Below are 27,887 nucleotides of genomic sequence, written 5' to 3' on the forward strand. Positions count from 1 at the left end.
AGAGGACTCAGAGATGGCAGGGTGTTTACAAGTAACCCCTGAAAATAAAAGTACACAAAGTATGAACTGGTGGCATATCAGATATGAAAGCTATACCAGAGAAGGCAGTGGCCCCCATCCTACCCACTTCCCCTTCCTGTTCTCCTTATCACCCAGAGACTAGAAGCTAAAGGATACGTCATTCTTTAGCATGAGAATTGAGGAAAGCACAAGGAGAACTCTTTGTGTCTGAGTATATACAGGTTAAAAATAAAAGTTAGCAGCTGGTATTTGTTTCTGAACATAGAGTAACTCTGTCCACTAGTAAATCATGGTCCAACAAATGTCCAGCTCTGACCAAGAGGATTATCCATTCCTCCTCCTATCTGGGGAGATCGAGTGAAACTTACCTAAGAACTTGAGAAAGGTTCCCTCCTGATTTATGTTTCCTATTGGAGAGGGAGAAAAAAGCTACAGGTACAATAATTACTGTCCAATGCAACAAAGGTGTGGGTGTGCCACTCACGGCAGCAAAGCATGTAAGAGAATGGGCAGAGTTCTGAAGGTCCAACTAACAGCTTGATCCCAAATCATCCTGTTACCTGTTGCAGTTTAGCACCCCCTGGTGGCGTTGTCCGTTCCAGCTTAAATATGGGTAAGATTTTGGATCTGGAACTATCTGCTGAGTTGGCGCCCTGTGTTAGACCCAGCTGGGGAGAACGGACCTCCTTTCTCCTTCCCTATTTCCTGGGAATAGGTTGCTGGCCATTTGCTGTCGGGCCCGGTCTACCTCTTGCACCAAGTCCATAACCCAAGATGAGAACTTGAGCCTGCCCTGTTAGGGCACAGGGGATGGATCAAATGTTTCAAGATCTGGTTTTTTTTTTTCAAATTTAAAATCGTATACCAAAATTTATAGCTAATTCCCTGAATCGGGAGAAATTGCGCCTTAACTATGTCTTGTTTAATCTTCAAGATGGCACTGCCAGCCATGACCTTGGCAGACATGATTGCAAAATTATTATGACATTTGTGTGACCATCCTGGCACCTGTTATTGATCAATGTGGAGAAACAGTCAATAGCCAGCATGCACTTTTTGTCTGTTTGAATTACTTAACACATAAATGCATTATTAGGAGAATGTGCCAAAGGGAATTTGTACTTTTAAAAGTCAACAGAATTTAGTAAACAGGCAGTGTCTTTGTCAGTTTCTTTTTGGATTTGCATCACCTATCATTTCCTTCTCTGCTTTGTGCAAATAATTATATCCAGTAAACAAAGTAACCCGGTAACCAGAATCATGCCAGCGACCCTGAGCCAACTTGGCAGAGCAGTACTATCATACTGCCCTCCCTTTGGATCCTGACTCTGGGAAACTAGTTCATACTTCTGTGAGGAATAACCCATGCTCATTCTTTTTTTCGTATTGTCATGTACTTCTTCCCCACCAGTTACGATAACGGGCTGATTTGCAGTGCACAGCAGTGGCTGAAATATGGGGAGATGTTCCCTCTCTTTGTTGATGAAATTATGTATTACGTAACCTTCTATCTTTTTTCTTTTAAAATATTTGTTGTGAAATAAATGAAATGATCATGCATATACCCAACCTTTAGCTTACGAACTAGAACATTCTCAGATGCCTAAAATCCCCAATTTTCCTCTCTCCATACACACCACATGAGGTGAACATTATCTGGATTTTTAAATAATTCTTATTTTTTATTTATGGTGTTACCATCTATGTATGTATCCCTAATAATATGTTGTTTAGATTTACCTGCTTTTGAGCTTTTATGTAAATAGTATCATGCTGTATGTACTCTTCTGTGACTTTTTTCTGACATTGTTTTTGAGATTCCCATTCATGTTTATGCATGTAACCGTATTTCATTTGTTTTCACTGCTGTATAGTATTCCATTATATGATTATACCACAGTTTGTTCTTCTGTTCACGGAGATTTGGATTGTTTTCAGTTTGGGGCTATTATGAATGATGCTGCTATGAACATTCTGCCAGTTACAATGTAAGCTCCGCGTGGGCAGGGATTTTGTCTGATTTGTCTGTTTAGATATTCACAATGTCTAGAACAATGCCTGACATGGTAGATGCTCAATAAATATCTGAGGACTGAATGAATTCTTGTACGTGTCTCCTGGTGCACGTGCACAAGAATTGCTCTAGGGCGGTTGTTTCAAAGTGTGATCCAGGGACCCTTGAGGGTCTGTGAGACCCTTTCAGGGGATCTGTGAGGACAAAACTATTTTCATAAGAATACTAAGACATTATTTGTCTTTTTTACTCTCATTTTTCATGAGTTTAAATATTTTTCAGATATATGATGACATCATCACTCTGACAGCTAGTCAAGTGTATACTTGCATATTTTTGTGTTTTGAGTATCTTTTTATTTCTAATATAGTAAATATTGATAAACATAACCCACATGAACAACAGCAGTTTGAGGTCCTCAGTAATTTTTAAGGATGTAAAGAGGTTCTGAGAGCAAAAATTTGAGGACTGCTGCTCTGAGAGGTGGGTTTTATTTAGTCAAGCTGAACTGTTTTTATGAAGTATTTGTACCAGTTTCCACTCCCACTGGCAGTGGTTGAGTGTCACTGCTCCACATCTTAGTAAACATTTGGTCTTGACTGTCTTTTGTATTTGCCAATTGGATGTCTAATATGTGGTGTCTTACTGTGGGTTTAATTTGCATTTCCCTGATTACTAATGCTATTGAGCATTTTTAAAATATATATAAACATGTTTCCTCTCCTGTGAAATAGCTATTCATGTCTTTTGCCCATTTTTCTGTTGGGTGTGTGTCTTTGTTCATTGATTCACGTGGTTTCTTTGTATATTCTGGATGCCAATCCTTTTTCAGTTAAACATATTGCCTATATCTTCTCCCAGTTTGTGTATTATCTTTTGTAATTGTGTTAAACTGTTGGTAGCTTGGAGAAAACTGCTATCTTTTCAATAATGAGTCTTCATAGCCAAAAATATTGTGTATCTCTCCATTTATGATCTTAATATCTCTCAATAAACTTTAATAATTTTTCTCCGTAAAGTCCTTGACGTCTTATATTAGATTTCTTCCTAGGAGTTTTATATTTTTTAATGCTATGGTAAGTTTTTTAAAATTATGCTTTCTGTCCTAACTGGTTGTTGCTGATTATGGATATATTGTTACTATGTGCTGATTTTGGATCCAGCAACCATGCTAAATTTTTCTTCGTTCTAATAATGTATCTAGATGTTCTTTTGAATTTTTTTATATAATCATATCATCTGTAAATAGTGGTAGTTTTCTTCTTTTCTGATCCTTCTACCTTATTGGAAATTTCTTTCTACACTTCTACACTGGCTAGAACCTGTAGTACAACGTTGAAAAGAACTGATAATGAACATCCTTGTCATAGCCTCAATTTAAAGAGAATGCTTTCAACAGTTATTTTGGTTTTTTTCCCATAAATGGCCTTTATCAGGTTAAGGAGATTCTCTCCTATTTCTAGTTTGCTAATAGTTTTGTTATGAATGGATGCTGAATATTATTGAATGCTTTTTTCCCCCTCATCTATTTAAATGGTGGAATTGTTTTTTGTTGTTTTTTTTTTTAAAGATTTTATTTTTTTATTTTTTTTCCTTTTTCTCCCCAAAGCCCCCCAGTACACAGTTGTATATTCCTCGTTGTGGGTCCTTCTAGTTGTAGCATGTGGGACGCTGCCTCAGCGTGGTTTGATGAGCAGTGCCATGTCCGTGCCCAGGATTCGAACCAACGAAACACTGGGCCGCCTGCAGCGGAGCGCACAGACTTAACCACTCGGCCACGGCGCCAGCCCCTGTTTTTTTTTTAAAGATTTTATTTTTTTCCTTTTTTCTCCCCAAAGCCCCCTGGTACATAGTTGTATATTCTGAGTTGTGGGTCCCTCTAGTTGTGGTATGTGGAATGCTGCCTCAGCGTGGCTCGACGAGCAGTGCCATGTCCATGCCCAGGATTTGAACCGACAAAACACTGGGCCACCTGCAGTGGAGCATGCGAACTTAACCACTGGGCCACGGGGCTGGCCCCATTGTTTTCTCTTTTAATGTTAATGTATTAAATTATGGTAGTTGACTTTTTAATATTGAACCAACCTTTAATTCCTAAGATAAATCCAACTTGGTGATAGTGAGTGTGTGTGTGTGTTTTAATATATTGCTGGACTCAATTTGCAAATATTGTTTAGGATTTTTGCTCCTATGTTCATGAATGAAATCAGCCTATAATACTCCTTTCATGTCCTGTCATTGTCTGCTTTGGGTTTCAAGCTTATACTAGCCCCATGAAATGAGTTTTTCAATTTTCTGGAAGAGTTTGAGATTGGAACTTGTCTTTAAAGCCCTCTGGTCATTAAGAAGATTTTTAACTATTTTTTCATGTCTTTAAAGGTTATAGGATCATTAGGATTTTATGTTATTCTTGAGTCAGTTTTGTTTAATAAATTTTTCTAGGGATTTCTTCATTTCATCTTAGTTTAAAATTTTTTTGTATCAAGTTATCCATATTATCTTTGTATCTTTTTCGTTTCCACATATCTGTACTTAAAACCTCTTCTCATTCCTGTTAGTTTTTGCCTTTTAAATTTTTTTCTTGATTAATCCTTCCAAAGTTTTGACTATTTAACCCATTAGTTATTTTAAAAGTGTATTTCCAAATGCCAGGGGTGTGTTATAGTTGTCTTAATCTTTATTTCTGATATCGTTCTGCCAGAGAATATGAGCCTGTAAGGTTTCAGTTTTCTGAAATTTGAGACTAGCTTTATGATTTATCATGTGATCAGTTTTTATACATGCTCCATTTATACTTGAAAAGTGTATTCCCCAATTGTTGAGTATAGTGTCCTTTAGATCAGATTTGTTAGTTGTGCTGTGCAGAGCTTCTCTTTACTGATTTACCTTATACTTGATTGCTTATTTCCTGAGGAGTCTCAAGATCTCATTATGATAAGTTCTTCAATTTCTCTTGAAGTTGTATTTGCTTTCTTTTTCTTTTGGCTTTATTATTAGATGCATACTAATTTAGAATCGCTTTAATCTTCCTTGGCGAATTGAACCTTTTATAATTATGTAGTGGCTCTCTCTCTGAATGCTTGTTGCTTTCATTTTGTTGCTGTTGTTACTCCAGCAATATTTTGGTCAGTCTTTATCTGAATATCTTAGATCTTCCTTTGGCGTTAGATATTTTGAGTTTGCAGAAGACACACTTAAAAGATAAGGCCAAAGAAAATCTCTTTTTAACTGAATGGTTTAGTACATTTATATTTATTGTGATTACAAATATAAGTTGGATTTATTTCTAGGTCCTCATCATAAACTGTCTTGTTTTTTTGTCCACTCCCTTCTTCCCTTATCTTTCATTTTCTTACTCTCTTTCCCGTCCTTTATTTTTGGGTTTTTATTTTCAATTATTACATTTTTCTCTCAAGAGTTCTGTTTGGTTTTAAATCTGTTTGTTCTCTATGTAATCTTTTACTCTTTATTCATATCTTCCATGCTTCTATTCCTTTGCACATCATTAGCTTTTCCTGTGTTGATACCAAGTCTTTGTGGATGCTTCTACTGACTATTGTATAAATTGTGTTGTTTTTCACTCATGGTGCCATTTTCCCTTGTTTTGTGATATTTTAAACTTATTTTCCTTGGAAAACAGGAATTATTTGAAGTATAACCAGAAATTGAGATCCTTGAGAGAATTTTCTCTGCCAGACACCCAGGGGCTACCAACCTGAGACCAGTTTAAATGATCAGCTTGAAGGTTCTGATTTCAGATCACAGACTTTGACAGCTGGCCTGTGATTATGAATTTGATGGTGGTGGTGATTTATTCCCCTCCACCCAGCACCAAAATTGAGACAGGCAAGGTTCCTTGCTGCCCACCTCTCTGCGGCAGCCTTCCGAGACTCCAGTCTGGGTGAGCCTTAGGCTCTGTCCAGTCCCATCTCTCTGCGGCAGCCTTCCGAGACTCCAGTCTGGGTGAGCCTTAGGCTCTGTCCAGTCCCTCCTCTACTGTGGCTCAACAGAACCCTCAAAGCAGCAGCAGCCTTTGGTGCCAGCTTACCGCATAGGTTTCCTATTTGCACCTCATATTTGGAGTTCTGCACATGACTTACTTTCATGTCAACTCAATGATACATTTTAAAAGATATATTATTTAATATTACTTTACATTGTTTCTTGTATTTTATTTATTCAGCATTTGGTTTTGTAAACCAGGAGTTATTGAGGGTATCTAGACTGCCTTACTCTTTGAAATGAAGTCTAAATTAAAATGTTTTACTTTTGCCCTTGATGTGAGTAGGAAACATGGTGATTTGTAGTCTATTCAGAATTCTAGGATGCCTGGTTCTCTCATTTGCATTGTCCTGCAAGAAAGCACTTTTATGGTATGGGGACTGCTACTTGCAAGGTTAGAAAGGTACAGAAGGAAGCCATTTTTAAAAGTTATAGTCTTCCTCCAGAGTCAGGAATGGCTGTTAGCCCAAATAGTACTCCTTTGTGTTCTTTGATTAGTGATTGCTTTGGTCTGAAAAAAGGATTTGGACTTGGTTTCTTATAAACCTAACATTGGGGACTATATGTGCATGAAAGAGCCTTTGGGGATTCTTCTTCTGGCTGAGAAGCACCATCTGTTAGAACTAGTCTTTGCCCCGCAACTTGTTTTCTTTTTTTTTTTTTTTTAAAGATTTTATTTTTTCCTTTTTCTCCCCAAAGACCCCTGGTACATAGTTGTGTATTCTTCGTTGTGGGTTCCTCTAGTTGTGGCATGTGGGACGCTGCCTCAGCGTGGTCTGACAAGCAGTGCCATGTCCGCGCCCAGGATTCGAACCGACGAAACACTGGGCCGCCTGCAGCGGAGCGCGCGAACTTAACCACTCGGCCACGGGGCCAGCCCCCCCGCAACTTGTTTTCAACCAATTATCCAGTCTTTAAGGTTCAGAAATGTCTTTCATTCAGATATACTCTGAAATTGAGTCCTGGAAAACAGGTGCAAAAGACACAAAACTTAGAGGACATGCTCTGAGGACACTTGAGAAAGACCTAAATTATACCTTAAAGAGGCAAAAGAGTTTATGCTGTAGTGTCAGAACTTTTTCATCTTGTATATTTTTGTGGAAGACGGAGGAATTACCTTTCATCTTGTAATTTCCACCCCTAAAACTAATACATGGCCATTAGTTTTCTACAGAAAGAGCCAGCACATATTTCACTGACTTTACTTGGCATGCATGCCAGCATTAAACTTGGCAAAGGAGTTTTTGTAATACATTGACTTGCACAGGTATCTACTTATTATGCAGGGCAGCAGGAATTGTCTTTGGAGTAAGGTCAGGGGAAGCTGTAACTGTCGTGTTCAGCAGGCTTACATCTTCAAAGATATGGTCAGAAGCCAGAGAAATGAATCCATCTCACTGCCATCTGTGGCCCATGATTTGAAGGAATTCTGCCTTATGGTTTTAAAATCCTTAAAATTAGGTATAAAAAGAAACATATCTTGAAAGAAATATCTAAGGGCTACAGCAGCAGCCAGCATACAGGCTGTATTAGAAAACTACTCAGTTTTGGGTGGTGCTATTTTCTGTATTTGGTGATTAGTACAAAGTTTTTACAAAAGTTTTAAAGGCTTTCCTGATGAAGTTTAAGCTGAAACCTGAAGGATGAGTGGGACTTAGGCAAAGGGAGAAAAAGAATGTTCTAGGCAGAGAGAAGTCTACGTGTTTTAAGGCCATGGCAGAGGGGTGGGAGGAGGCAAAGAACTTGGCCCAAGGAGCCAAGAGATCAGGGGAGCTGGAGCCTTCGAAGCAGGAGGAAGCTCATCTTGGTGAGGTGAGCAAAGCAACATTTCCAGCCATCAAAGAAACCATAATTAAAACGGAGTATTTTTCAGCCAGTATAGTACAGTTCCTTGAAAATCAAAGTTAGTAGGGCTGTTTCTATTTTTTACTCGTGGGCACACTATATGATTAATATGAGTTTAAAGTCAGTATATATAAATTATTACATAAATTAAAATATAAATTGTCTAATCAGGGAGACCAAAAATATGCATTTAAATAGACTAGCTTTTGGTAAAGATCTTAACCAACATCACTAATTTGAGTAACTCAAAAGTATTATCTGGGGCTGGCCCACTGGCATAGTGGTTAAGTTCATGTGCTCTGCTCTGGCGGCCTGGGGTTCACAGGTTTGGATCCCAGGGACAGACCTAGCACTGCTTGTGAAGCCATGCTGTGGCAGTGCCCCACATAAAATAGAGGAAGATTGGCAACACATGTTAGCTCAGGGCCAGTCTTCCTCACACACAAAAAAATTTAAAAAAAAAATTTTTTAAGTATTTTATCACTTGTAAAGCAACAAATATTGTTTTGGACTGTTGATAAAATAACTTTCCCTAAAAATATTTTTAAAAATAATTTTGCACTCCAAGATTTCATTCTTGGCAAACAGTAGAAACTTTTTTTCATTTTTCATGCCCAATTTTTATTGCTGTAGAAATCCTTTTAGTTGGGCCCCCATAACTATGCTCAATAGCATTATTAAAGGGAACTGGTACTCTTTTAACCCAATAAGGCAATCCAGAGAACACACAATAAGGCATTTTTTTTTTTTTTTTTTTTTTTGAGGAAGATTAGCCCTAAGCTAACATCTGCTCCCAATCCTCCTCTTTTTGCTGAGGAAGACTGGCCCTGAGCTAACATCTGTGCCCATCTTCCTCTACTTTATATGTGGGACGCCTACCATAGCACGGCTTGACAAGCAGTGCCATGTCTGCACCCAGGATCCAAACCAGCAAACCCTGGGCCACCAAAGCGGAATGTGCGCACTTAACCACTGCACCACCGGGCTGGCCCCAAGGCATGTTTCTAAAGAAAGGAAAACACTGCCTAGCTATGACACTGTAGGAGGAAAAGAAATACAAATAGCTTAAAACATATCATCATCATACCCAAGTATGTGACATTAGGAAGACAGCATTAAAAAAAACTTCTCTCAGGACTAAAGCATCTCCATTATAATGAAATAGTGAGGGGACAGACAGAAACTACTAAATTCCCTTCTTCTATCCATGACTCAGTCACTGAAGCCCATTTCCCTCTTAGATACGCATTAAAGCAACATGTACAAAGCTATACATATTTTAAAAACACTTTCAGGTTAATGGAGGAGCTTATATATACTCAAGAAGTTCCAGGGGGAAGAAAACCTGACATTCAATTAAATGCAACACAGGCCAAATAAAAAGCCAGCACTACCTCTCACCTGTATCAAAGCTCAGGTCCCTGACCCAGGAAGAAGGCCAGTGTTCTTTCAGAGTGTGACGGCCATAGAGCCTCAAGTCCACCTGATTTTACCTCCTCTCAAAGTTTCGGTCAGTACTACCAACAAATTATTAAATTTAGAAATTTGTTTTGGTATATAGTGATATAAATTTTAAAGTTGTCTAATTCCTTTTTTATCTGATTCTTAAACATAACCCAATCTGTAATTTTAGAGAAAGAATCTGAACCAAAGACTAAGTGCTTTTATCAGTTATATAGTGACATACTGCCTGGATCAAACGGAAGATATTTAAAAACATACAAGTATCAAAAGCCCTAAAATTTTGCCTAAATTTTAACCCAACAACTCTACTTCTAATAATTTTAAGAAAACAGCCATGGATGTACACAAACAAGGTTAAAGTGTTGTTTATAACTGTGAAAAGATGGATATAATTAAAATGTCCATGAGGGGATTAAATAAATTAGGGTTTGGCCATACAACAAAATAATAAACAAGTAAAAATAGAAGACTATGTAATGACCTGGCAAAGAGGTTCACAATATATTGTTAAGTGAAAAAAGCAGGTTACAAAACAGTATGCAAGTATGAGCCCATTTTTATAAAAATATACATATTAGCAAAGTAAAAGGACAAATGGCATTTACCAAAATATTAACATTGATTATTTCAACAAAATAGGTTGATGTTGATTTTGCTTAACCACTCCCCCACTTTTTATTTTTTGGCCTATTTGAATTCTTTGTAATAAAGATTACTTTTTAAATGAGAGGGTGGTGAGGGAGTTATTAACCTCAGATTAGCCCAAATATGCCGCCAAAGGCTTCTTCTGGCAAAGTAAATATTTCTGTTCAGCTATATCTGGGAAATTGCTTCTACCTTATAAAGATGAGTGTCCTTCCAAGATGACGTTCTCTCAAACTCCCTTTTGGCAAACAATACAATAGCAATTGTTGATACCAAACAAACAACAAAACACTCAAGTTAATTATCATCACCAAAAAGAATAGATGAGAAAATACAAATCCTCACTTTAAAAAAGGAACCACCCAAGTACATACTACTAAATTATACAAAGTTACATAGTATCTAAGTTTAGTTTATTGCAAAGATCAAGACAGCACACTGGAAGTTGGTGACTTCTGTTTCACACCATTCATAGCACTCACTCTATTTTCCATAGTATTCACTCACTCATGCAAAAAAAGGTGGGAATACACAAAATGTCTGACGTTTCTTGGTTCCCAGAGTAATAGGAAACTTGACATTTCAATTAAAAAGGTAAAATGAGGACATTTACCATCAGACTATAAAATTCCTCTCCTGGAAGAGGATACTATAGTTTTTGAAGATATGCTTTGGAAAAATCATATACAAAATGAAAGGGGCACCATTTCAAGAGCACTAGAACTACATTCAACTTAAATGGATTCCAACACTCATAATTATGTAACTCATGAACAACTCTAGTCTTAACAAAAGCTCCAATAAACTAAAACTATCTTAACAGGCATAATGAACAGTGTAAACTGTTAATGGGCACCAAGTTTAATAGGGCAGACAATATTTGCTTCTGCATTCACACTTAATTCTTCAATTACATTTTTTAAAAAATGGTGCTGCTTAAGCTACGAATGTTTTACAAAAAAATTAGTTTTAATAAATATGGCAAATGCTAAAAATCTAGCTATGTTATCATGCAAGATATTATATAACCAAGACAAACTCAAATTTATAATAAAGGCAACTTGCATTCAAAATGAACTCTACCCTTATATTTTATTAAAAGGGCAAACATCATGAATTAACCCAGCTGCTTACTTGAATTACAAAAGTAACATGATTCAATATGAAAATAAGAAACTGTCTACAAATCTCTGACAGTAATAAATTGCAATATACAATGCATACAGGAGTCATACAGAGCAACAAACTCTTGTACAAAACAAAAATATTTTAATACCTTTAAAATCCAAATTTTTCTTTAAAATCATTCATGAAAAAGATTCTCAAGTCAGAATTAACACCTCAATTAGTCAAGCATCAGGAAGCTACATTACAGCTATTTAACATACAAAGAGACATCCTTTCACCAGTCATTTCCTTCTAAATGTCTCTGTTCCAGAATCATAGACTCTTTCGCTTCTCTACACTCCCCATTCCATCATTTCTTCAGATCATGAAAACTGAATTTGTTGAACACCAGAAATCTAAGATGAGAAAATGTAAATTGAGAAGAGTTAAAGAAAAATTAGTTTAAAAATAACATATGCGTACTATAAACATTCAATGAATAAAAACAATAAATGAACAATAAGTCTACTTCCCACCCCAATCTCCATTCTCTCTACCCAAGGAAGTTACTTTATTAATTTCTTGTGTATCTTTCTAGAAATCTACGAAAATATGAACGTGTGTATAAATATATTTTTAACCATTAAGAGAATTCTACACACAGTTATATATTGTGAGAAAATAATTTTTAACAATCTTCAATCTGTCAGGTTCTTACTGTGTTGAAATTAACCACCTTTGATAAAAATCAATGGATATAATCATTTTTTAAAATAATTTAAGATACAAAGAAGGTACTGTACCTGTTGATATGATGTTGTGTAAACCATAACATTTTGTTGTTGACCATCTGCAGTTATTAAGCCAGCTGGTAACTGGTTAGCTAAAAGACAAAACGAAAGTTAAAGCAGGAAAAGAACTGCACCTACTTTCTTGGCCTGGACTTTAAAGTGGTGCCATGAACGTCTCACTACAATTCTGCCACTTATCATGTAATCTTGGGCAAAATCCAAAACCCCCCCATTTTCCATTTTAAAAAAAGCTTCCTAAAAAGCACATTTCTTCTGTTGTGTTTTTCAGTTTTCTCAATCTTCATTTCCCTGGAGTGTACTTTAGCTAATTACCCATGTACACAAATCTGCAGAAAGACTGGATGGAGATTCTGACCCATGGGTAGACCTGCGCCGTAAGGCCTGGCTGGCAGCAACACTTACATAACTAAGCAGCATATATTTTACATAGGACAACTATAAAACACACATGTAAATTTTATATGAGAAATACAATCACCATAGACCTTTTATTTTACCGATATGACATGATACTCAATTTTTCAAAAAGAAACCTTCAGTTTAAATTTATTTAAATCACAAGACTTTATATTACAAACTACAATTCTCAATATTCTTACCTCATGTGAATCTTAAACCAAAACCCAGGGGCTATGGAAATCAGTCAGAACTACTGGTGAGAGATTATAATGTCTGCAGAATTAAAATTTCTACACTTATCCCTCATTGACTTCAAGTATGAGGGCATGACCTCGTGAGAACTATTCAAAATGCTGCTATGTCAAAATACTCAGTGCTGATAGTCCAAGAGTACCGCTACAGACATTTAGTATTAATCACTCTAACAATCTACGTGGCTCGTAAGAAGAACTCCAGGTGCACAGGTGTGTCATAGCCCCGCTTACTAAAGGCCTCCTCCGCCAGCTCTTCACTTAGTCCGTCCGTGGCTGTGACTGCCCCGCCAATTCCCTTCTCTCCCTTCATAGCCTGCGGAAGGAAAACAGAAAAGGTAACCCCTGGCATGCAAAAGAAACTGTTTTCTAAATGAGAAGGCGCACTTATATCCTAAAATTAAGAGCTTCTATTATTATAAACACTACACAGCGTATTTATTAACACTTCTGGTTAATGACATATGAAGAGGCCTTTCAAAATGCTAACATTTATATAAGCAGCAGTCATCACAAGACAGTTTTAGTAATGACCTAGAAAATCTAAAATATTTATGGGTAAAAATAAAAAATTATTCTAATTTCACACTACATCAAAAGGAAAACAGAACTCACAGATGAAGCAGTCCGTAAAGTACTATAAATATTCAGCTTATAAATTTACTACAGATTATCAAGTTATTTAATTATATATACAGCTCTTAGCCAACTGGGCAGTACTGTAGAAAAGTTGAGAGTTTAAAATTCCTAAATCAAAATTGCAGTTTGGACCAAAGGCCTCTATGTTCCATCCAGTCTAAGGTTCTGTGATGCTGAAGATTTGGAAAAGTACCGTGCAGAATTTACACACTGTCTTCCTACTTTGATCATTCCATGCAGGTATCACTAATTTAATGGTATTCTAACACTAAAGATACTAAGAAAATATTTTGAAAGCAATCTGAATCTGACAGTCAGGTTGGAGTGTGGAAATAAATACGCTGATCTTAACTCATTTTCACAAAATTCACACCACAGGCAAAGATAAACCAAAGAGGAAATGCAGAAGAATTCAATCAGTAATAAGAAAGGGGTATAGTTAGAATTCCCTCTTTTTTATCCAAAAGGCCCCAAGTTTTGAGATGCTGCCTCTTTTAAATTAGTAACAATCACAGCATGCATTAACATTACTGCATGCTCAGTATATGCCAAGCTAATAAGTGCAGTTCAGATTATTGCACGTAGTCCTCTCGATAGTTCTATGAGGTAGGTACTATTATTAGCCTCAATTTACAGACCAGGAATCCAAGTACTTAAATAATCTGCCCAGCGTCACAGAGTTCACATGTGGTGGAGCTGGAATTCAGCCGCGAGGTGGTCTGAATCCAGAGTCCACACTCTTAATCATTATCTAACTATGCCGTCATTAGTAATAAAAGAAAAAAGAAAAGGCTTATTATTCAAGTACAGTAATAAACTGATTACACACTACTTCTGAGAAATGTTATGTGATTTGCTATAAAATGAATTTTTAAACAAATAATACATTTAAAATGTTAGTGAATAGTGTACCTTATTTTCTTAAAAGCATAATGGAAGACATTTTACTTACCTCTCTGAATTTCTGAAGGTATAACTTTAGAGGTTCTACGTAACTGTCAAAGCCTAAGGTAGACATGGCAAAGAGAATATCTTCTCCATTGATTGTCTTCCGTTTCTCTTGATGGCATCTTTCACTTGCTTCAGATGTTATAAAGCTGATGAACTCACTCACACATTCTTGAACGCATTCTTTGGCATCTTTTGCAATCTGAAGAAAGAATTATAGGTAAATTTGCAGGGAATATAATCATCACCTTCCTAACAACCTGCGGAAGTAAAAGGCTGTTCACAAGAATACAGATTTCAGTTTTCAGTTTATGACTGTTAACCTTTAATGTTTGAAATATATACCGATAACATTAACACAATTTGTGCTAACAAAATTCTAACCCTCAGAGTTAGAATAAAAACTTGAGGGGCTGGCCCAGTGGTGCAGCAGTTAAGTGCGCACGTTCTGCTTCTCGGTGGCCCAGGGTTCACTGGTTCAGATCCCGGCTGTGGACAGGGCACCGCTTGGCAAGCATGCTGTGGCAGGCATCCTACATATAAAGTAGAGGAAGATGGGCACGGATGTTAGTTCAGGGCCAGTCTTCCTCAACAAAGAGGAGGATTGGCAGCAGTTAGCTCAGGGCTAATCTTCCTCAAAAATAAATTAATTAATTAAATTTAAAAAAAACCTTGAGTCAAGTTAGAGAAGCCTTGACAACTATTCACAGAAAACAGACAGAATTGGTATAAAAGCAACCACTGGATGTCCCTACCATCTCATAAAGGTGAAAACTCTTACTAAGCAAGTGCCCCAAGAAAATCATGCATGTAGTGTACTGCGAGCTGCAGATTGAGTGAGCTACCACTTCACTGCCCTAGCACTTCCATGAATAAGGACACCAGAAAGCTTTTTTAGACAACACCGAGTTCACGTAAGGCTTATGAGGGAGTGAAATAATGACATCTGATGACGTTTTTACTACTGGACATAAAAAGTGTCAGGGACAGGCTTTGAGTTTATTAAAAAGCCTACCTAAAGAAGCACACACCTGCCACCTCATTATAAAACAATTCTTCTCTTAAGGGTCTAGGGTTTCAAAGTGAGACTCTAACAGATTAAATCATGCAATTCCAAAGCCACCTCTCAAAATCCTTCCTGAAACATACTGCCTTTCACCTCCCTGCCTATTTTACAGCCTGGAGAAAAGGAAACAAGAGTTCACGTAATAAATGCAGTCAAGCAAGATAATATAGCGCGAGCTTGATACTGAACTTTAGATTTTCTAGTAGCTATGTTAAAAAAGAAAAAACAAACAGGTGAAATTAATTTTAATAATATAGTTTATCCAAAATGTCATTTAAACACAGAATCAATTTAAAGACTGAGATATTTTCTTTTCTCATACTAAGTCTTCAAAATCTGGTTTATGTTTTACATTTACAGCACATCTCAATTCAGACTCGCCACATTTCAAGTGTTCAGTCACCACCTGTGGCTGCGGCTGCGGCAGTGGACAGCGCAGGCCTAACCTATTTCAGCAATAATCGGCAGTTGTGCTTTTTTCCCCTTAAAACATAAGGAGGACCTCTCAAATCGGAACTTCTAGGCTTGGTGATGTATTTAATAATATATTTATTTATAAGCTTTATTACTTTCATAAGTACTTTATAAGCTACAATAAAATGACAGAAAAGTTTATTATGCGATATAAAATTTAAAGCGTGAATTTTATTTTAGACCAAGTGATGAGCTGAGTGACAATGAGTTTTTAAAAGGTGTTCTAACAAGACAAAATGATCTTGTAAAAAAATACCAGTTGAATTTAAATGTACATTAATATCTATAATTATACAAAAACTTGTTTCCAAATATAAGGATTTTTTAAAATCCTTACAACATCCATCAGTACAATATGACCCAGTTTTGCTGCAACATTATAGAAATTACATCATCATAAGCACAAACCTGATAGTTCTGACAATACACCTATTTTCAAATGCATCTATTTTATCTGCTTCCAATAAGTGGAGGAGTGGGGAGCATTTGGGGACATGACAGAACAAAGAAATGGAACACTGTTCAGTAACTAAGTATGCAGAATTGAAGGAAATATTTGATTTGCTGAAAGGCTGAATGACTGAAATAGCTAACTATTCCTGAACTATGTATTCGTGTAGTTTTACAATCCCCCCACCCCTCGCCCCACAAAAAACCGAGTTAAATTTCTCCTCTGCATTACCTTTCCTGTTTGAGGTATGGCATTTTTCATTATCCTTGCCACATTTGCAATTGGAAGATATATGTCTTGTTCTCTGAAACTTTCTTTTGAACCGTTTGTGTCTTCATGATCATTCATACTGTCCTCAGTATCTAAAGAAATAAAAAATAAGTTAGGTTTAAAGTTTCTCATAATTTTTACTTCAAGATAGACAAGACTATCTCAAATGATCTAGAAGAGCCGTTCTGGTTCATTCCCCAATCCTTTTTAGGGATTAGGATAGCAGTTCTTTTCACAAGTTCCTCAGGGCCAGAACTAAGCCTACTCATTTAACAATTTCAAACCCACTGCCTAGGGAAGACTTTTAGCCTCAACTCTGCCTACTAAAATCCTACCTACTCACTCTCCAAAATGCTCAGAACATCTCCACAGCATCTGCACACGTGATCTCTCCTTTCACAAAGGCTCAGAAGTGCCTCTTTGAGTCTCTCCTCTGGCACACTTTATATTTCTTTTTATTTCTCATTACCTCTACTAGATTTTTGCTACCCGAGGCCAGGGATCAGATTCGTGTCCTTCCTAGGACTTGGCAGATCACCTTCCAAAGAAGAGGAGCTCATGAATATATGCTGCGTGACTTAGCTATGAAACCTACAGACCGTCACCTATGGCTCCTTGAATACCGCTAGATTAAGAGGTTCTATGTTCATCCAGAGCCAAGCTTATATAGAAAGGACAAACTGGACCTGAATATTACTGACCCAGTTGGATTATTACCAATGTAGTAATATTTTTGAACAAAGCTATAATAGTGATTCAATATTCTTACAAAAAGTGAGTTTTCAAATTATACTGATGTAGATAAAACTGAAGCTTTCACATAACCAATAATATCCTTTTAGGACTAAATGCAGTATCTTGTAAGTAAACTTTCCACTCTTTACATATATTAAATAAGAAAGGAACTTAAGCTGATTCAATTTACATTTTTATGTGTTTAAAATGATGTTATCAGGGGCTGGCCCAGCGGTGTAGTGGTTAACTTCACCCACTCCACTTCCATGGCGGGCGTAGACCAATACACTGCTCATCAAGCCATGCAGAGGTGGCATCCCAAATACAAAACAGAAGAAGACTGGCACAGATGTTAGCTCAGTGACAATCTTCCTCAAGCAAAAAGAGGAAGACTGGCAAGAGATGTTAGCTCAGGGCAACCTTCACAAAAAAACCACAAAACCCCAAAAAAGATGTTATCAAAATTAACTTGTTTATCTATTGTAGGATGAAATAACTAATTGCCCCCTTCCAATTGTCTTCTACAAAAATACATCTTGATGTTTTTTAATCTTACAAATCAGAATGCCAGAAAAGTAAATTATTTCTGATAGGCCAACGTAATACTGCTATTCTAATACCTGACATAGTTCAAACTTAATATTGAATGAAAAACAAAATTAAATCTTTCATAGGTACTAGAAATATAATAGCTAGCAACTCACCCTCTAAAGAACTATTTTATTTACTGTATCAATTGAATAAGAATTTGCCATATTTAGTACTCAAAAAGGAAATCAACAACAAATTTGTAGAGAAACTGTACCAGTTTTAAATAGGCAAACTTCTATAGAATTCTTTTCTAGAACTGATCATTCTTTTGAAAACTATTTCTACTACAAACAGCATGGTACAGCTTTAGACCGTCACTGAACTGTGACACAAGACGGCCAATTTTCCTGTAAAGACAAAACCAACCTATAATATCACATTACTAAAATTTCCACTTGTGAATTGGTTTCTAATTGTGGCTCTCTTACCATCATGAGGCTGTATAACGTAATGACTTCCTCCGATGTAGTCTGCAGAAATTCCTAGTTGAGAAGCATCTGTCGTAGAACTGTCACCATCCATCTATGAGGAAAAACAGGTTTTTAATACTCTTCAATAAAACGTGTCTAAAAACATAACAGATTCCATGCTCATAAACTGTCACAGGGTGGGTCAATCACATTTTTCATAGTGTTAAGCTTACTAAAAGAAAACATTTCTGTTTCTTGATTCAGAAACTTTTTGATAATTGGCCAACTATTCAGGAGTCCCCTATCCATCCCCTGCAGCATGGATATCCTTATCTTATGATAAGCATAAGACCAACAGGGAAACAAAACAAGGAAATGAATCTAAAACATACACCTCTTTGCTTCCAACTGCATAACCCTCAGCTATACCATAGGCAACGCTGACTTACAGCCTACTTTACCCCTAGAATGACAAGCAGTTGCCCAGAAAGCATCTCTATTCACCACTTCAGCTCTCCTGCGGAAGCCTGATAGCCCTGGGCAAACCCTGCTGCTCTGGCTGCACACCTTCTTTGTGGTCTCACAGAAGTTCCACAACAGACAATGTCTTGGTCCAAACTGTTGTTTGGTATAAGAAGCATATGGATTCCTTGTGCAATTCTGTATCCATGCAACCCAAAAATGCACACACATTTTGAACTAACCCATCTTCTCTAATTCTAGTCAAAGGTTAGTTTTCTTTCTCCACTTCCCCTCAAATGTCTGATTCTTTACAGAAAAAAGAAAAGTGTAGGGGTCAGGAGATTAGAGATCTGCATATAAAGACAGGAAAAGTATAACCACAGACAAGAGTGAGATTAAAGGGACTATTTGAAAAGAAGCCTGCTTAATTCATTTTGCTCAGAGCTAAAAGAATTCTAAGAGGGAAAAATCGGGAAAAAACTGAACCATAAGCCCTCAACTGGCTCCATTCCATTTCACCAACATGGCAAATCCTGGAAGTCTTTCTGCTTTACAAATAATGCTATTCAAAACAGTAAGCTGACTGTGGTATCTAATTTAATTGTAGACACAGATACATTTCCAAAATGTATACAGCTGTTTTAAGGGGGCAGAGAATAGAATTCATCTACCTTTAATAATTTGTGAAAGTACAGAGTACCTATTTATTGATCTTTTTGGTGGCAAACAACAGTCAGCGCTGATTCTGACTCTCCTACTGAAAACAAGCATCCCTACTAACTAAATGTATTTCTCTATAAAATGGAAATAACCATATGGCCTTCCCCACCCTAAATGGCTATAATATAAAGGAATGTGAAACATTACCCAAATACAAAATGCTATTTTGATCCTAAAATGCTAACAAGATACTAGGAGAGTAGTCTTTAATAGATAATGATGATGGCTTTATTAGCCATGAAAGAAAGCTCAGTTAGGATAGCTGTGAACTGACTAGTTTTTACAATGCCCCAAGGGAGATCAAGGTGCCGGAGACAGGACCAGAGTGGTTGTTTCAGAACCTACAAGTGGAAACAAATCTTGGGGAGAGGGGCAGGGCAGTAACAGAAATTCTTTGCTAAATGCATGGCCACAGGATACCATGAGTCTTTTTAAATTAGCTGATGAGGACACTGTTCAAATAACCAGGATCTGGGAGATTAATTAATTTATAAATCTAACATTAAAAAGTCTTAAAGGCAAAAAGTTTCAATCCCATTATCTTGTCATGCACTGGGATTAGCAGCAAGATTGTCATTGGATTAATAGCATTAGCCTCTAAACCTCAGTCTTCTAAAAAATACTTCTAGAAGTCTGCCAGAGTTGTCAGAATTCCAGCGTACAGAAAGCTGCTAGGGCCCGTGTCTGGCATGCAGTGTACTCCGGAGATGTTAGATCTCATCCTCCCTCCTTTGAAGATGAGCCGCACATCAGCGGCTCAGCTGCATGCGTCTCTCGTTCTGCAAATTTTAGCTTTTCCGTCATTCCACCACACCTTCTGTCTTCCTGTCCTCCATCTTTCTACCATGAAAATCCTGCCCGATTCTTTAATCTCAGTGTTCGCCCATCCTCCGGACAACTTTCCGGATTTACCGCACTCAGCAAGCCAAAAATTAGTGTTCCCTTCTGAATCCCCAAGGCACTTAGTACCTTCCGTTCAACAAATTAGCCTCATCTTTGATAATTACAATATGCTAGCCACTCTCCTATGGATATAAGAAATGAGGGGGGAAACTTGCTAGATATATCCCAAAGGTTTTTTCCTAGGTCTAAAACTTCCTATCAAAATTTACAAAACGGGTTATAGATTCTAAGTAAGCTAATCAACAAATATTTACTGAGTAAACACTTAGTACTTATCAGGCCCGTGCTGTGTGCTAGGGATGAAGCAGTCAACACCACAGACAAGGTCTCTGTCCTCATCTTGCAGAGAAGACAAATATTATGTAAACTCGGGGCAGGAGGAAGGCATGGGGAGCGTAGTCTGCTAGTACTTCCAAGTCACAAGTAAAGACTTCTCAGTACAAGAGGAGCACTCAGTAAATGTTACACATAGCTATTAAATAATTAGAAATAATTAACTAATTGTTAGTACCAAGTACTAAGGAAACAAAGATGTTTTGTTATATGCTTTGGGAGTTCATTCCAAAGGGACCTCACTAGTCTGAGGAGTCACGGAAGGCTGTCTTAGGAAATAACATTTCAACTGAGACTGAAAGATGAATTGGAATCAGTTAGGCAAAGAAAGACAGGAAAAGTGTTCCAGGCAAAGGAAATAGGGAACTCTCGTAGTGGTGGAGTGCAAGGAGCTAATCGAAGAAGAGTTTTAGCAGAAGAGTGCCAGTCAGATTTCTTTTTTAAAAGATCACTCTGGCTACACTGCAGTGTAGAAAATGACCTGGAGGGAAGCCCCGAGGGGGCAGAGACCAAGAAGGACCACATGCTGCAGTAAGGGCACGAAGGCAGGCCAGCTGACGATCCTTGCCAGCATGCGGTCCAGGAGCAAGAGGGGCAGAGACTCAAGAGTGTGTGAGGAGGCAGAATCAACAGACTTGGGAACCGACTGAACGAGAGATGGAGGAAGGACCAAGGATAATGCTGGGATTCCTACCCCCGGGGAGACAGATGGTTGTCACTGCAGAGAAAGGGAAAGGAAGGGACAGCAGGGTCAGGCAATGCTGAGAGCCTAGCTGAAGCTGGTGCCCACGAATGTGCACTATGTCCAGTTGGGACACTTACAGGCTGGTGTAAGAGCACAGAAGCTCAAGTGCTGGATTCCATCCAGACAACAAAGAGAAGAGCAACAGGACAACAAGGGAGTGGGTGAAATGAAGAATCAGAGATCAAAGGGAACTCATCAATATGGCCAAAGAGGAGTTAAATCCCATTAAATTCATTTTACTGACTAACTATTTAGCTGAACTGATGACACTGATCTCTAAACTACTGTGTGAGATAAACGGTCAGCTGGTTAAGCTAATAAATCTTTATTCTACAATTTTTTCATGTAGCTGTATTTAAACTATACTAATAATTTGTTGCACAAATGCAGTACAGAGTGCCTTCTTTAATATGTTTAACATTTACTGAACACTTTCTAAATATCTCACACAAGCTCACGCCCCTGTGAAGCAGGTGAGAAAGCTGAGGTTGCATGAGGCTGATGACTTGCCAAATGGGACAAAGTAAATGGGACTGAAATCCAGAGTCCCAGATGCCAAGCACTTTACACTACTTGTTCTTGAGTTTTTCCTATGGTCTTAGGCCTAAATCTTTTATTTGCCCCCTCTCAATGCTAAGTCTACTGACTGCAGATTGAAAACATTTGAAGGTTTCTTCAAATGTTGGCTTCTCCAACAAGGACAATATTTGTGAAACAGTAAGAAATCCACCCTGGTTTCGGGGTCGTCTCTCCAGGAGGCAGTGATGGGGCACTGGCTCTGAGGACAGACCACCTGGGTTTAAAGCTGCGCTCCCGCTCACTAGCCCTATGTCTTTACTCACCATCTTCTTTGTGCTTCAGCTTCCCCATTTTTAACGTGGGGTTGTAATGAGAAGTGGAGTTATTGTATAAGAAAGCACTTAGCAAATAGCATGATACATAACAAGACCTCAACGAATGTAACCTAGTATTGTTAGTATCCCTTCAAATACAGTTCTCACCATTCTTCCAAGCCATCAAAGGTTTTCTCTCTCACATCACCCCTTTTACCTGTTCCCTGGATCTCATTCCTTTTTATCTCTTTGAGAGTAGGAAATAATACAAAGATTCCTCATCTCTAATATATCTTCAGTCCTCCTTACCAGCATCCTCACTCTTCCTTAAACATGCTTAGACTCTCTCATTAAACACACAGAAGTGCATTTAGACATATAAAACCTTAATTCTACTCCATACCCTTGTCTGGCTCTCACTGTCACCCTGACAGTCCTTACATAGCTCTTCATTCCTATTTAAACTCCTTGACACATGCTTTTCCACCTGATACTAAACCATTCTTAGAAGTTGCCCGTGATCTTGCCTTCATCCTACTGGACTGTATTTTTTAGTGCTGGGCACTGCTGACCCCACATTTATGCCTGGAATTCTCTTCTCCCTTGAGTTCCAAAGCAATATTCTTTCCTGGTTTATTCTTTTCTCCTCATCTCCTAATTATTATTTTTATCCAAGGTTACTGTTTTCTCTCTCTTCCCTACTCTCTTAACGAACTCACTAAATATCACTTCTATGCTCATGAATCCTAAATCTACAACCATATCCTGCCTGCCACTCAAGCAAGCCACAACTATAACACGTCTGATCCCCCATCACTGCAAACTTCAGCTACTGGGAAAGGAGACTCCCCTTCCCCGTCCCCTGCAAGGAGGCAGTGGACGAGAGCTCCTGATCTCCTTTACAACTGTTGCAATTCTATTCGTAATACCCCCGCCACTCTTCCAGGCTAGCTCTGTCAGTGTCATCTCCTTCAAGCTCTACCTAATCTGTTACCACTTTTAAAATGACTTCTGCATATGCCCTGCCTTTTCTATTTCCACCAGGTTACTACCCAACCCACCTAGGCACATGTTGTCTTAAGAATAATCTCGCTAAGTAGCCAGCCTGGTGGCGCAGCGGTTAAGTGCACACGTTCCGCTTCAGCGGCCCAGGGTTTGTGGCTTCGGATCCCGGGTGCGGACATGGCACCACTTGGCAAAACTCATGCTGTGGTAGGCGTCCCACATATAAAGTAGAGGAAGATGGGCACGGATGCTAGCTCAGGGCTGATCTTCCTTAAAAAGAAAGACTAATCTCGCTAAAACACTGCTTCTCTAGCTCTTGAACCTATGATGGTTCTAAAAGTCTTCAGCATCAAATCCAAACTGAGTTTTCATGGCTTTCCATGAATGGATCCCCTACTTAACCCAACTAAATGTGTTTTCAACTCTATCTTCAGGGCTGATAAAAATCTCGGTGCTACAATGTGCCCTACTTAGGGATCCCCGGGTACAGTTCTTTTATTTTAGGAGTGAGCCCATCATGGCTCAAGGAGGTTGTGACACGCCTGAGGTCACAGATATAGTAGCAGATCCAGGACTAAGTATCCAGACAGGCCAAGTGGTATCTCTTAGCTAGGTTATCTTGGGAGATCCTCACTTGGACAACGCAGGTCTATTCCCCATCCCCTACACATAAGTCACTCATCCCTACCTTGAGGCTTTTGCTTTTGGTGAGCCCTCCTCCCATCCAAACCCCACTCATCCTTCAAGGCCCAGACGTAGGTCCACAGGCTCCTCCATGACACTCCCACCTGCCCAGGCCCACCACACCTCTCTTCACGCGTGCTACCCTCAGAACCAGAATCTTCCGTTCCACAAGGAACTGTCTTCTAATTATTCAATTCAACTAAAGCCCTGCCAGCTTAACAGCCAGCCTCTTAAGAGCTGGGACAAGTTTTGTACCCTGTCCATTCTACAGCACTTAGGGGCCCACAGGAAACACTTAATACACGCAAGTCACTAAAAGGAAGGAAGCAACAGGAATGAGGAGAGGTACTGTCTGTCCAGACTTAGAAAGCATTCATTCCACCAGGAATCTCCAATATAAAGCAGTTATCATTTTGTTTCTGGCTAATTATTGTTCAAATCTAATTAACAACCAAATGGTAAAATATACTCACTGTCATGAAATACTGTCAGACTCGTGTTGTCAGTAGTGTTCAAGAACACCTGTCTAAAAACGTGTCTAATCTTTGCCCAATTTCGACCTAGAAGATAAACAAACATCTATTAGTAGTAAAAACATAACCTACAGGCTTTCTTCCCAGTAAAATTTTTAAAAGCATGTATAATTTTACCTATTATTCACTGGAGTGCATGGATATAAAATGGTGCAAAAACAGGCACCTAATAAATGTTTGTTAAATTGGAAGATATTTTTTGGAGAACTTACAAAAAAGTTAACTCCATTAGAGGGAGGGATTGCTTTTCTAACATAACCCTGAATGTACTCATGTTCATCATAAATATTCATCACAACACACCAATTATATAATATCCAAGAGACCAAAAATTACACGTCTAAACTACTTAAAATATTAACACCCAACACACAAATACTCTACTTATCAACTTAATTTTTGGTGATGGTTTTCCTAATGTTTTAGAGATTTAGGGTTCCAAAGCTCAAAAGGGGAGAATTTATCTCAGAATATAATGGTTTTAAATTAAGTATCTCAGATTTTTCCAGAAAGATGCATGTTGCCCAGAGAACATACAGAGGACACCACCACAATCAATTAAGACATTCATTCATCATTTTAAACACCACCATTTTGGAGTAAAATTGCATCTGAATAGCACTTCATTCTTACTGTAAAGCATAAATAGCTGTATAAATTGGTATCAATTACAATGTTACAGTCTTCATTTCTTATTAGCTCTTTTCCTTTTTTCAAGTGAAACAAACTGGGAGGGGGACAAAAATATATCCTTTCAAGGTTAATTTTAAAGGAAGAAAAAATACTGATACGCACTCAAGCGTGAATTCTAGTAAACAGCAGAAAAAATTGAAGTCACTGAATTCAGTTTTTAAAATGCCATCACTAGGGTCCAGGCAGCAAAGACTGGCTGCCAATGTCTACTCTGCTATAATCTTAAAAACAATTTTTTAAACACTGTCCTCTTTCCAACCCCAAAGCTGCCCAGAAAATTCCTTCTTTGTAGCTAGGAGTGTTATTTTTTTATGGCTGTCTTTGGAAAAAAATCCTCAGAACACTTAAAATATAGGAACTATATATATATTTATGTATTTTGCTGGGGGGGGGGGGTGACACCCCACCACAATTACTCACCCAAATAGTTGTCGGTACATATTTAGATTCAGTATTTCAAAGAAAACACTACCACCTCATATGGTATATATTTTCTTAAAGGCAGGTTATGATATATGTGAAAGCTCAAGGGAATGCATACATCTGTTTAATGTTTGAAGAAATGCAAATCTGTATCCGAGAAAAGCAGCAGACCCCTCCTCCACCCTCCATTCTTTGGCATCAACAACCAGAGTTTTGCATCAATATGATCCTTAAATTAAGCTACAGGAGCAGTGCGGGGAAGGCATAATTGCCTTTTAAGGAATTCTGGTTAAACTTTCCATACTCTACAAATAAAACCCCTATTTATTAATGCCACTCATATTGATCCGTTTACCTCATCACTTTATGTTGCTGATCAGTTACTAGACTAACAGCCCAAACCACCCCAGTGATTCGTGTGGCACGAACCACGGAACTGTCGAGTCCGTGCGGGTTAGGAGGATGCTATTTTTTTTAAAGGTCGCACGCTACCTAACCTTGTTTCAATTATCTTGCTCTAGTACTCTGGGCGAGATTACGACTTGGGGGTGCTCTGTAATTCTTTGTTCTCGGAGACTCCTGCTCCCGAGGCCCGGCACATCCTCCCCGCCTCCCACCTAAGACTAAAACCTTAGCCCAACCCGAAAGGCTGCCTTCCCACCTTCGGGGCAAGTCCAGGGACCGCAAGCCGCCAGATGGCTGCATTCTTTACGTGGAAGCCAGACCGCGGGGACACCGCATCCGTGCCTTCCTCCCGGGGACCTCGCTTCCTCCCCACGAAGGTGCGCGGGCTGCCCGGCCCCACGGCCCGCCGCCGACCTGTCAGTCCCGCCCGTGCGGCGCGGACGCCCCCGGCGCGCATCCCCCCGGCTCGCCCTGGCCCGGGCCCGCGCCCAACGCCGCCCGCCCGCCGCGCGGCGCCCGGGGTGCCGGGCAGACAAAGCGGCGCGGCCCGCCATGCCCCCGCGGGCGGCCGGCCGGGCGGAGGGGGGCGCTCCCCGGGGGGCCGCGCGGCGGCCAGGGGCCCGGCCGGGGGTCCGAGCCGCGGCCCCCGCCCCCCGCCGGCACCCCGCACAAAATGGAGCCGGCCGGGCGCCGCCGAGAGCGCGGCCCGCCGCTGCGCCGGCGCCCCCCTCCCGGCCCCGGGCCCGGGCTCGGCGGCCTGGCCCGCGGCCCGCCGCTCCTCGGCCCGCGCACAAAGAGCCGCGCCGCGGCCCGCGCCCGTTCCCCGGCCGGGCCGCCGCAGCAGCGGCCTCGCAGGCGCCGGCCGGCCGCAGCCCCGGCCCCGGGCCCGGGCCGGAGGGAGGCGAGAGGCGGGCGGCGGGCGGGAGCCGAGTGCCCCCGGCCGCGGCGGCGTTGGCGGCGGGGACGGCGCCGGGAGGAGACGGACATTTCATTCGAGCTAAAGTGGAGTCGGTTTAGGAGCGATCATTGGCCGAAGCGAGACACAAACCTCCAATGCAGCCCTGGTTGGCTCCCGTCTCCAATCGGCTGTTTGGTTGGACAGAAAATGGCTGCGAAGGAACCAGTCCCAGCGCGGAGCTCCGCTTCCAGGACTCGGGCTCCCCTCCCTCCGCCGCGGGCCGCTTCCCTCGGCGCGACACCCTCCCTCCGCGCCTCCCGCGCGCCCGCCCGCCCGCCGGGCCCCGCCCCCGCCGCCGCCCCGCCCCCGCCGGGCCCCGCCCCGCCCGCGCCGAGCGGCCGCCGTGCGCGGGTCTGCAGAGCGGGCTGCGGCGGCGGCGGGCGGTGTCCCCGAGGCCGGGGAGGTCTGTGCGGGCTTCCTTCCCACGGTGTTTCCCCGCGCCTCTGCGCAGCGCGATTGCTCAGGCCTCCCTCTCTTTTCAGTGCCCTCCCTCCCCCACGTGGAAGTGTCTCCCCGCCCGAGCGCAGCTGCCCGCGCCTGGGTTGTTAGGAAGGGGAAAGCAAGGGCAGAAGCCGCCGGGCAGAAGCAGGGCGACACCCGAGCCACGGGGTGGATTTGCACGGCGGTTACCCCCTGGAACGCCTTCAGCACCTCGTGTTTTCCTTGTGTCTCTGCTAATGCTGCCAAAGGCACAGCCCTCCCTCGCGCTGGGTCACTGAGCTCGGCTGTTCGTTTTTCAGATTTCATCTAAAGATACAGTTCTCTCCTTCAGGTCTAACAGGTTGCTCAGTCTAGCCCGCCTTCCCCCTGACCTTAAAATATTGCATTTCCTGTTCCCCTCACGCCCCTGGTAGTTGCAACCTGACATGTGGCGTTTCCCAGCCAGATGACAGCTGGGCTGCAAGAATCCATGGCCCGTTCTTGCCTCGGTGCAGCCAGGATCCCTCGCTGTCCTCGCTGACTGCAGTCTGGGTCGGACTTGCCTCGGCTGCGACCATCACAGACACCCGCCCTGCCAAGGGCGGCAGGATTTCTGCCACGGGAGC

General features: G+C 40.3%; 2 protein-coding genes across 4 annotated transcripts in view; one reads left to right on the plus strand and one right to left on the minus strand.

Moving 5' to 3' along the window:
* The window catches only part of HCFC2 (host cell factor C2), a 58,240-nt gene extending 42,397 nt beyond the window's left edge, over window positions 1-15,843 (plus strand). The window contains exon 16 of the mRNA XM_023631485.2: window positions 15,574-15,843. Within this exon, the coding sequence (XP_023487253.1) occupies window positions 15,574-15,674 (101 nt within the window). The 3' untranslated portion in view covers window positions 15,675-15,843. The remainder of the gene's footprint in view (window positions 1-15,573) is intronic.
* NFYB (nuclear transcription factor Y subunit beta) lies at window positions 9,824-27,116 on the minus strand. Of its 3 annotated transcripts, none has more exons than XM_023630974.2 (8): window positions 26,932-27,116; window positions 24,303-24,389; window positions 18,163-18,256; window positions 16,370-16,500; window positions 14,152-14,349; window positions 12,795-12,876; window positions 11,902-11,981; window positions 9,824-11,514 (listed from the first exon to the last, which is right to left on the minus strand). In XM_023630974.2, the coding sequence occupies exons 2-8, from the start codon at window positions 24,306-24,308 to the stop codon at window positions 11,482-11,484; spliced, it is 624 nt and encodes a 207-aa protein (XP_023486742.1). In that variant the 5' UTR covers window positions 24,309-24,389; window positions 26,932-27,116; the 3' UTR covers window positions 9,824-11,481. The 3 variants fall into 3 exon arrangements, with proteins under 3 accessions (XP_023486742.1, XP_023486743.1, NP_001075369.2); XM_023630975.2 differs by lacking the exon at window positions 26,932-27,116 and adding an exon at window positions 26,140-26,373; NM_001081900.2 differs by lacking the exon at window positions 26,932-27,116 and having other exon boundaries at window positions 11,015-11,514; window positions 24,303-24,376.
* Window positions 27,117-27,887: the final 771 nt, after the last annotated feature.

This window comes from Equus caballus, chromosome 28 (genome assembly GCF_041296265.1).
Source record: "Equus caballus isolate H_3958 breed thoroughbred chromosome 28, TB-T2T, whole genome shotgun sequence".
In the NCBI taxonomy this organism is placed as follows: domain Eukaryota; kingdom Metazoa; phylum Chordata; class Mammalia; order Perissodactyla; family Equidae; genus Equus; species Equus caballus.

Coding starts and splice junctions, on each gene's coding strand:
- NFYB (XM_023630974.2), bottom strand. Junction 14,350..16,369: donor CCATACCTCAAACAGGAAAG/GTAATGCAGAGG, acceptor TTCTTTCTTCAG/ATTGCAAAAGATGCCAAAGA. Junction 11,982..12,794: donor GCTGGCGGAGGAGGCCTTTA/GTAAGCGGGGCT, acceptor TTTGTCTTTTAG/CTAACCAGTTACCAGCTGGC.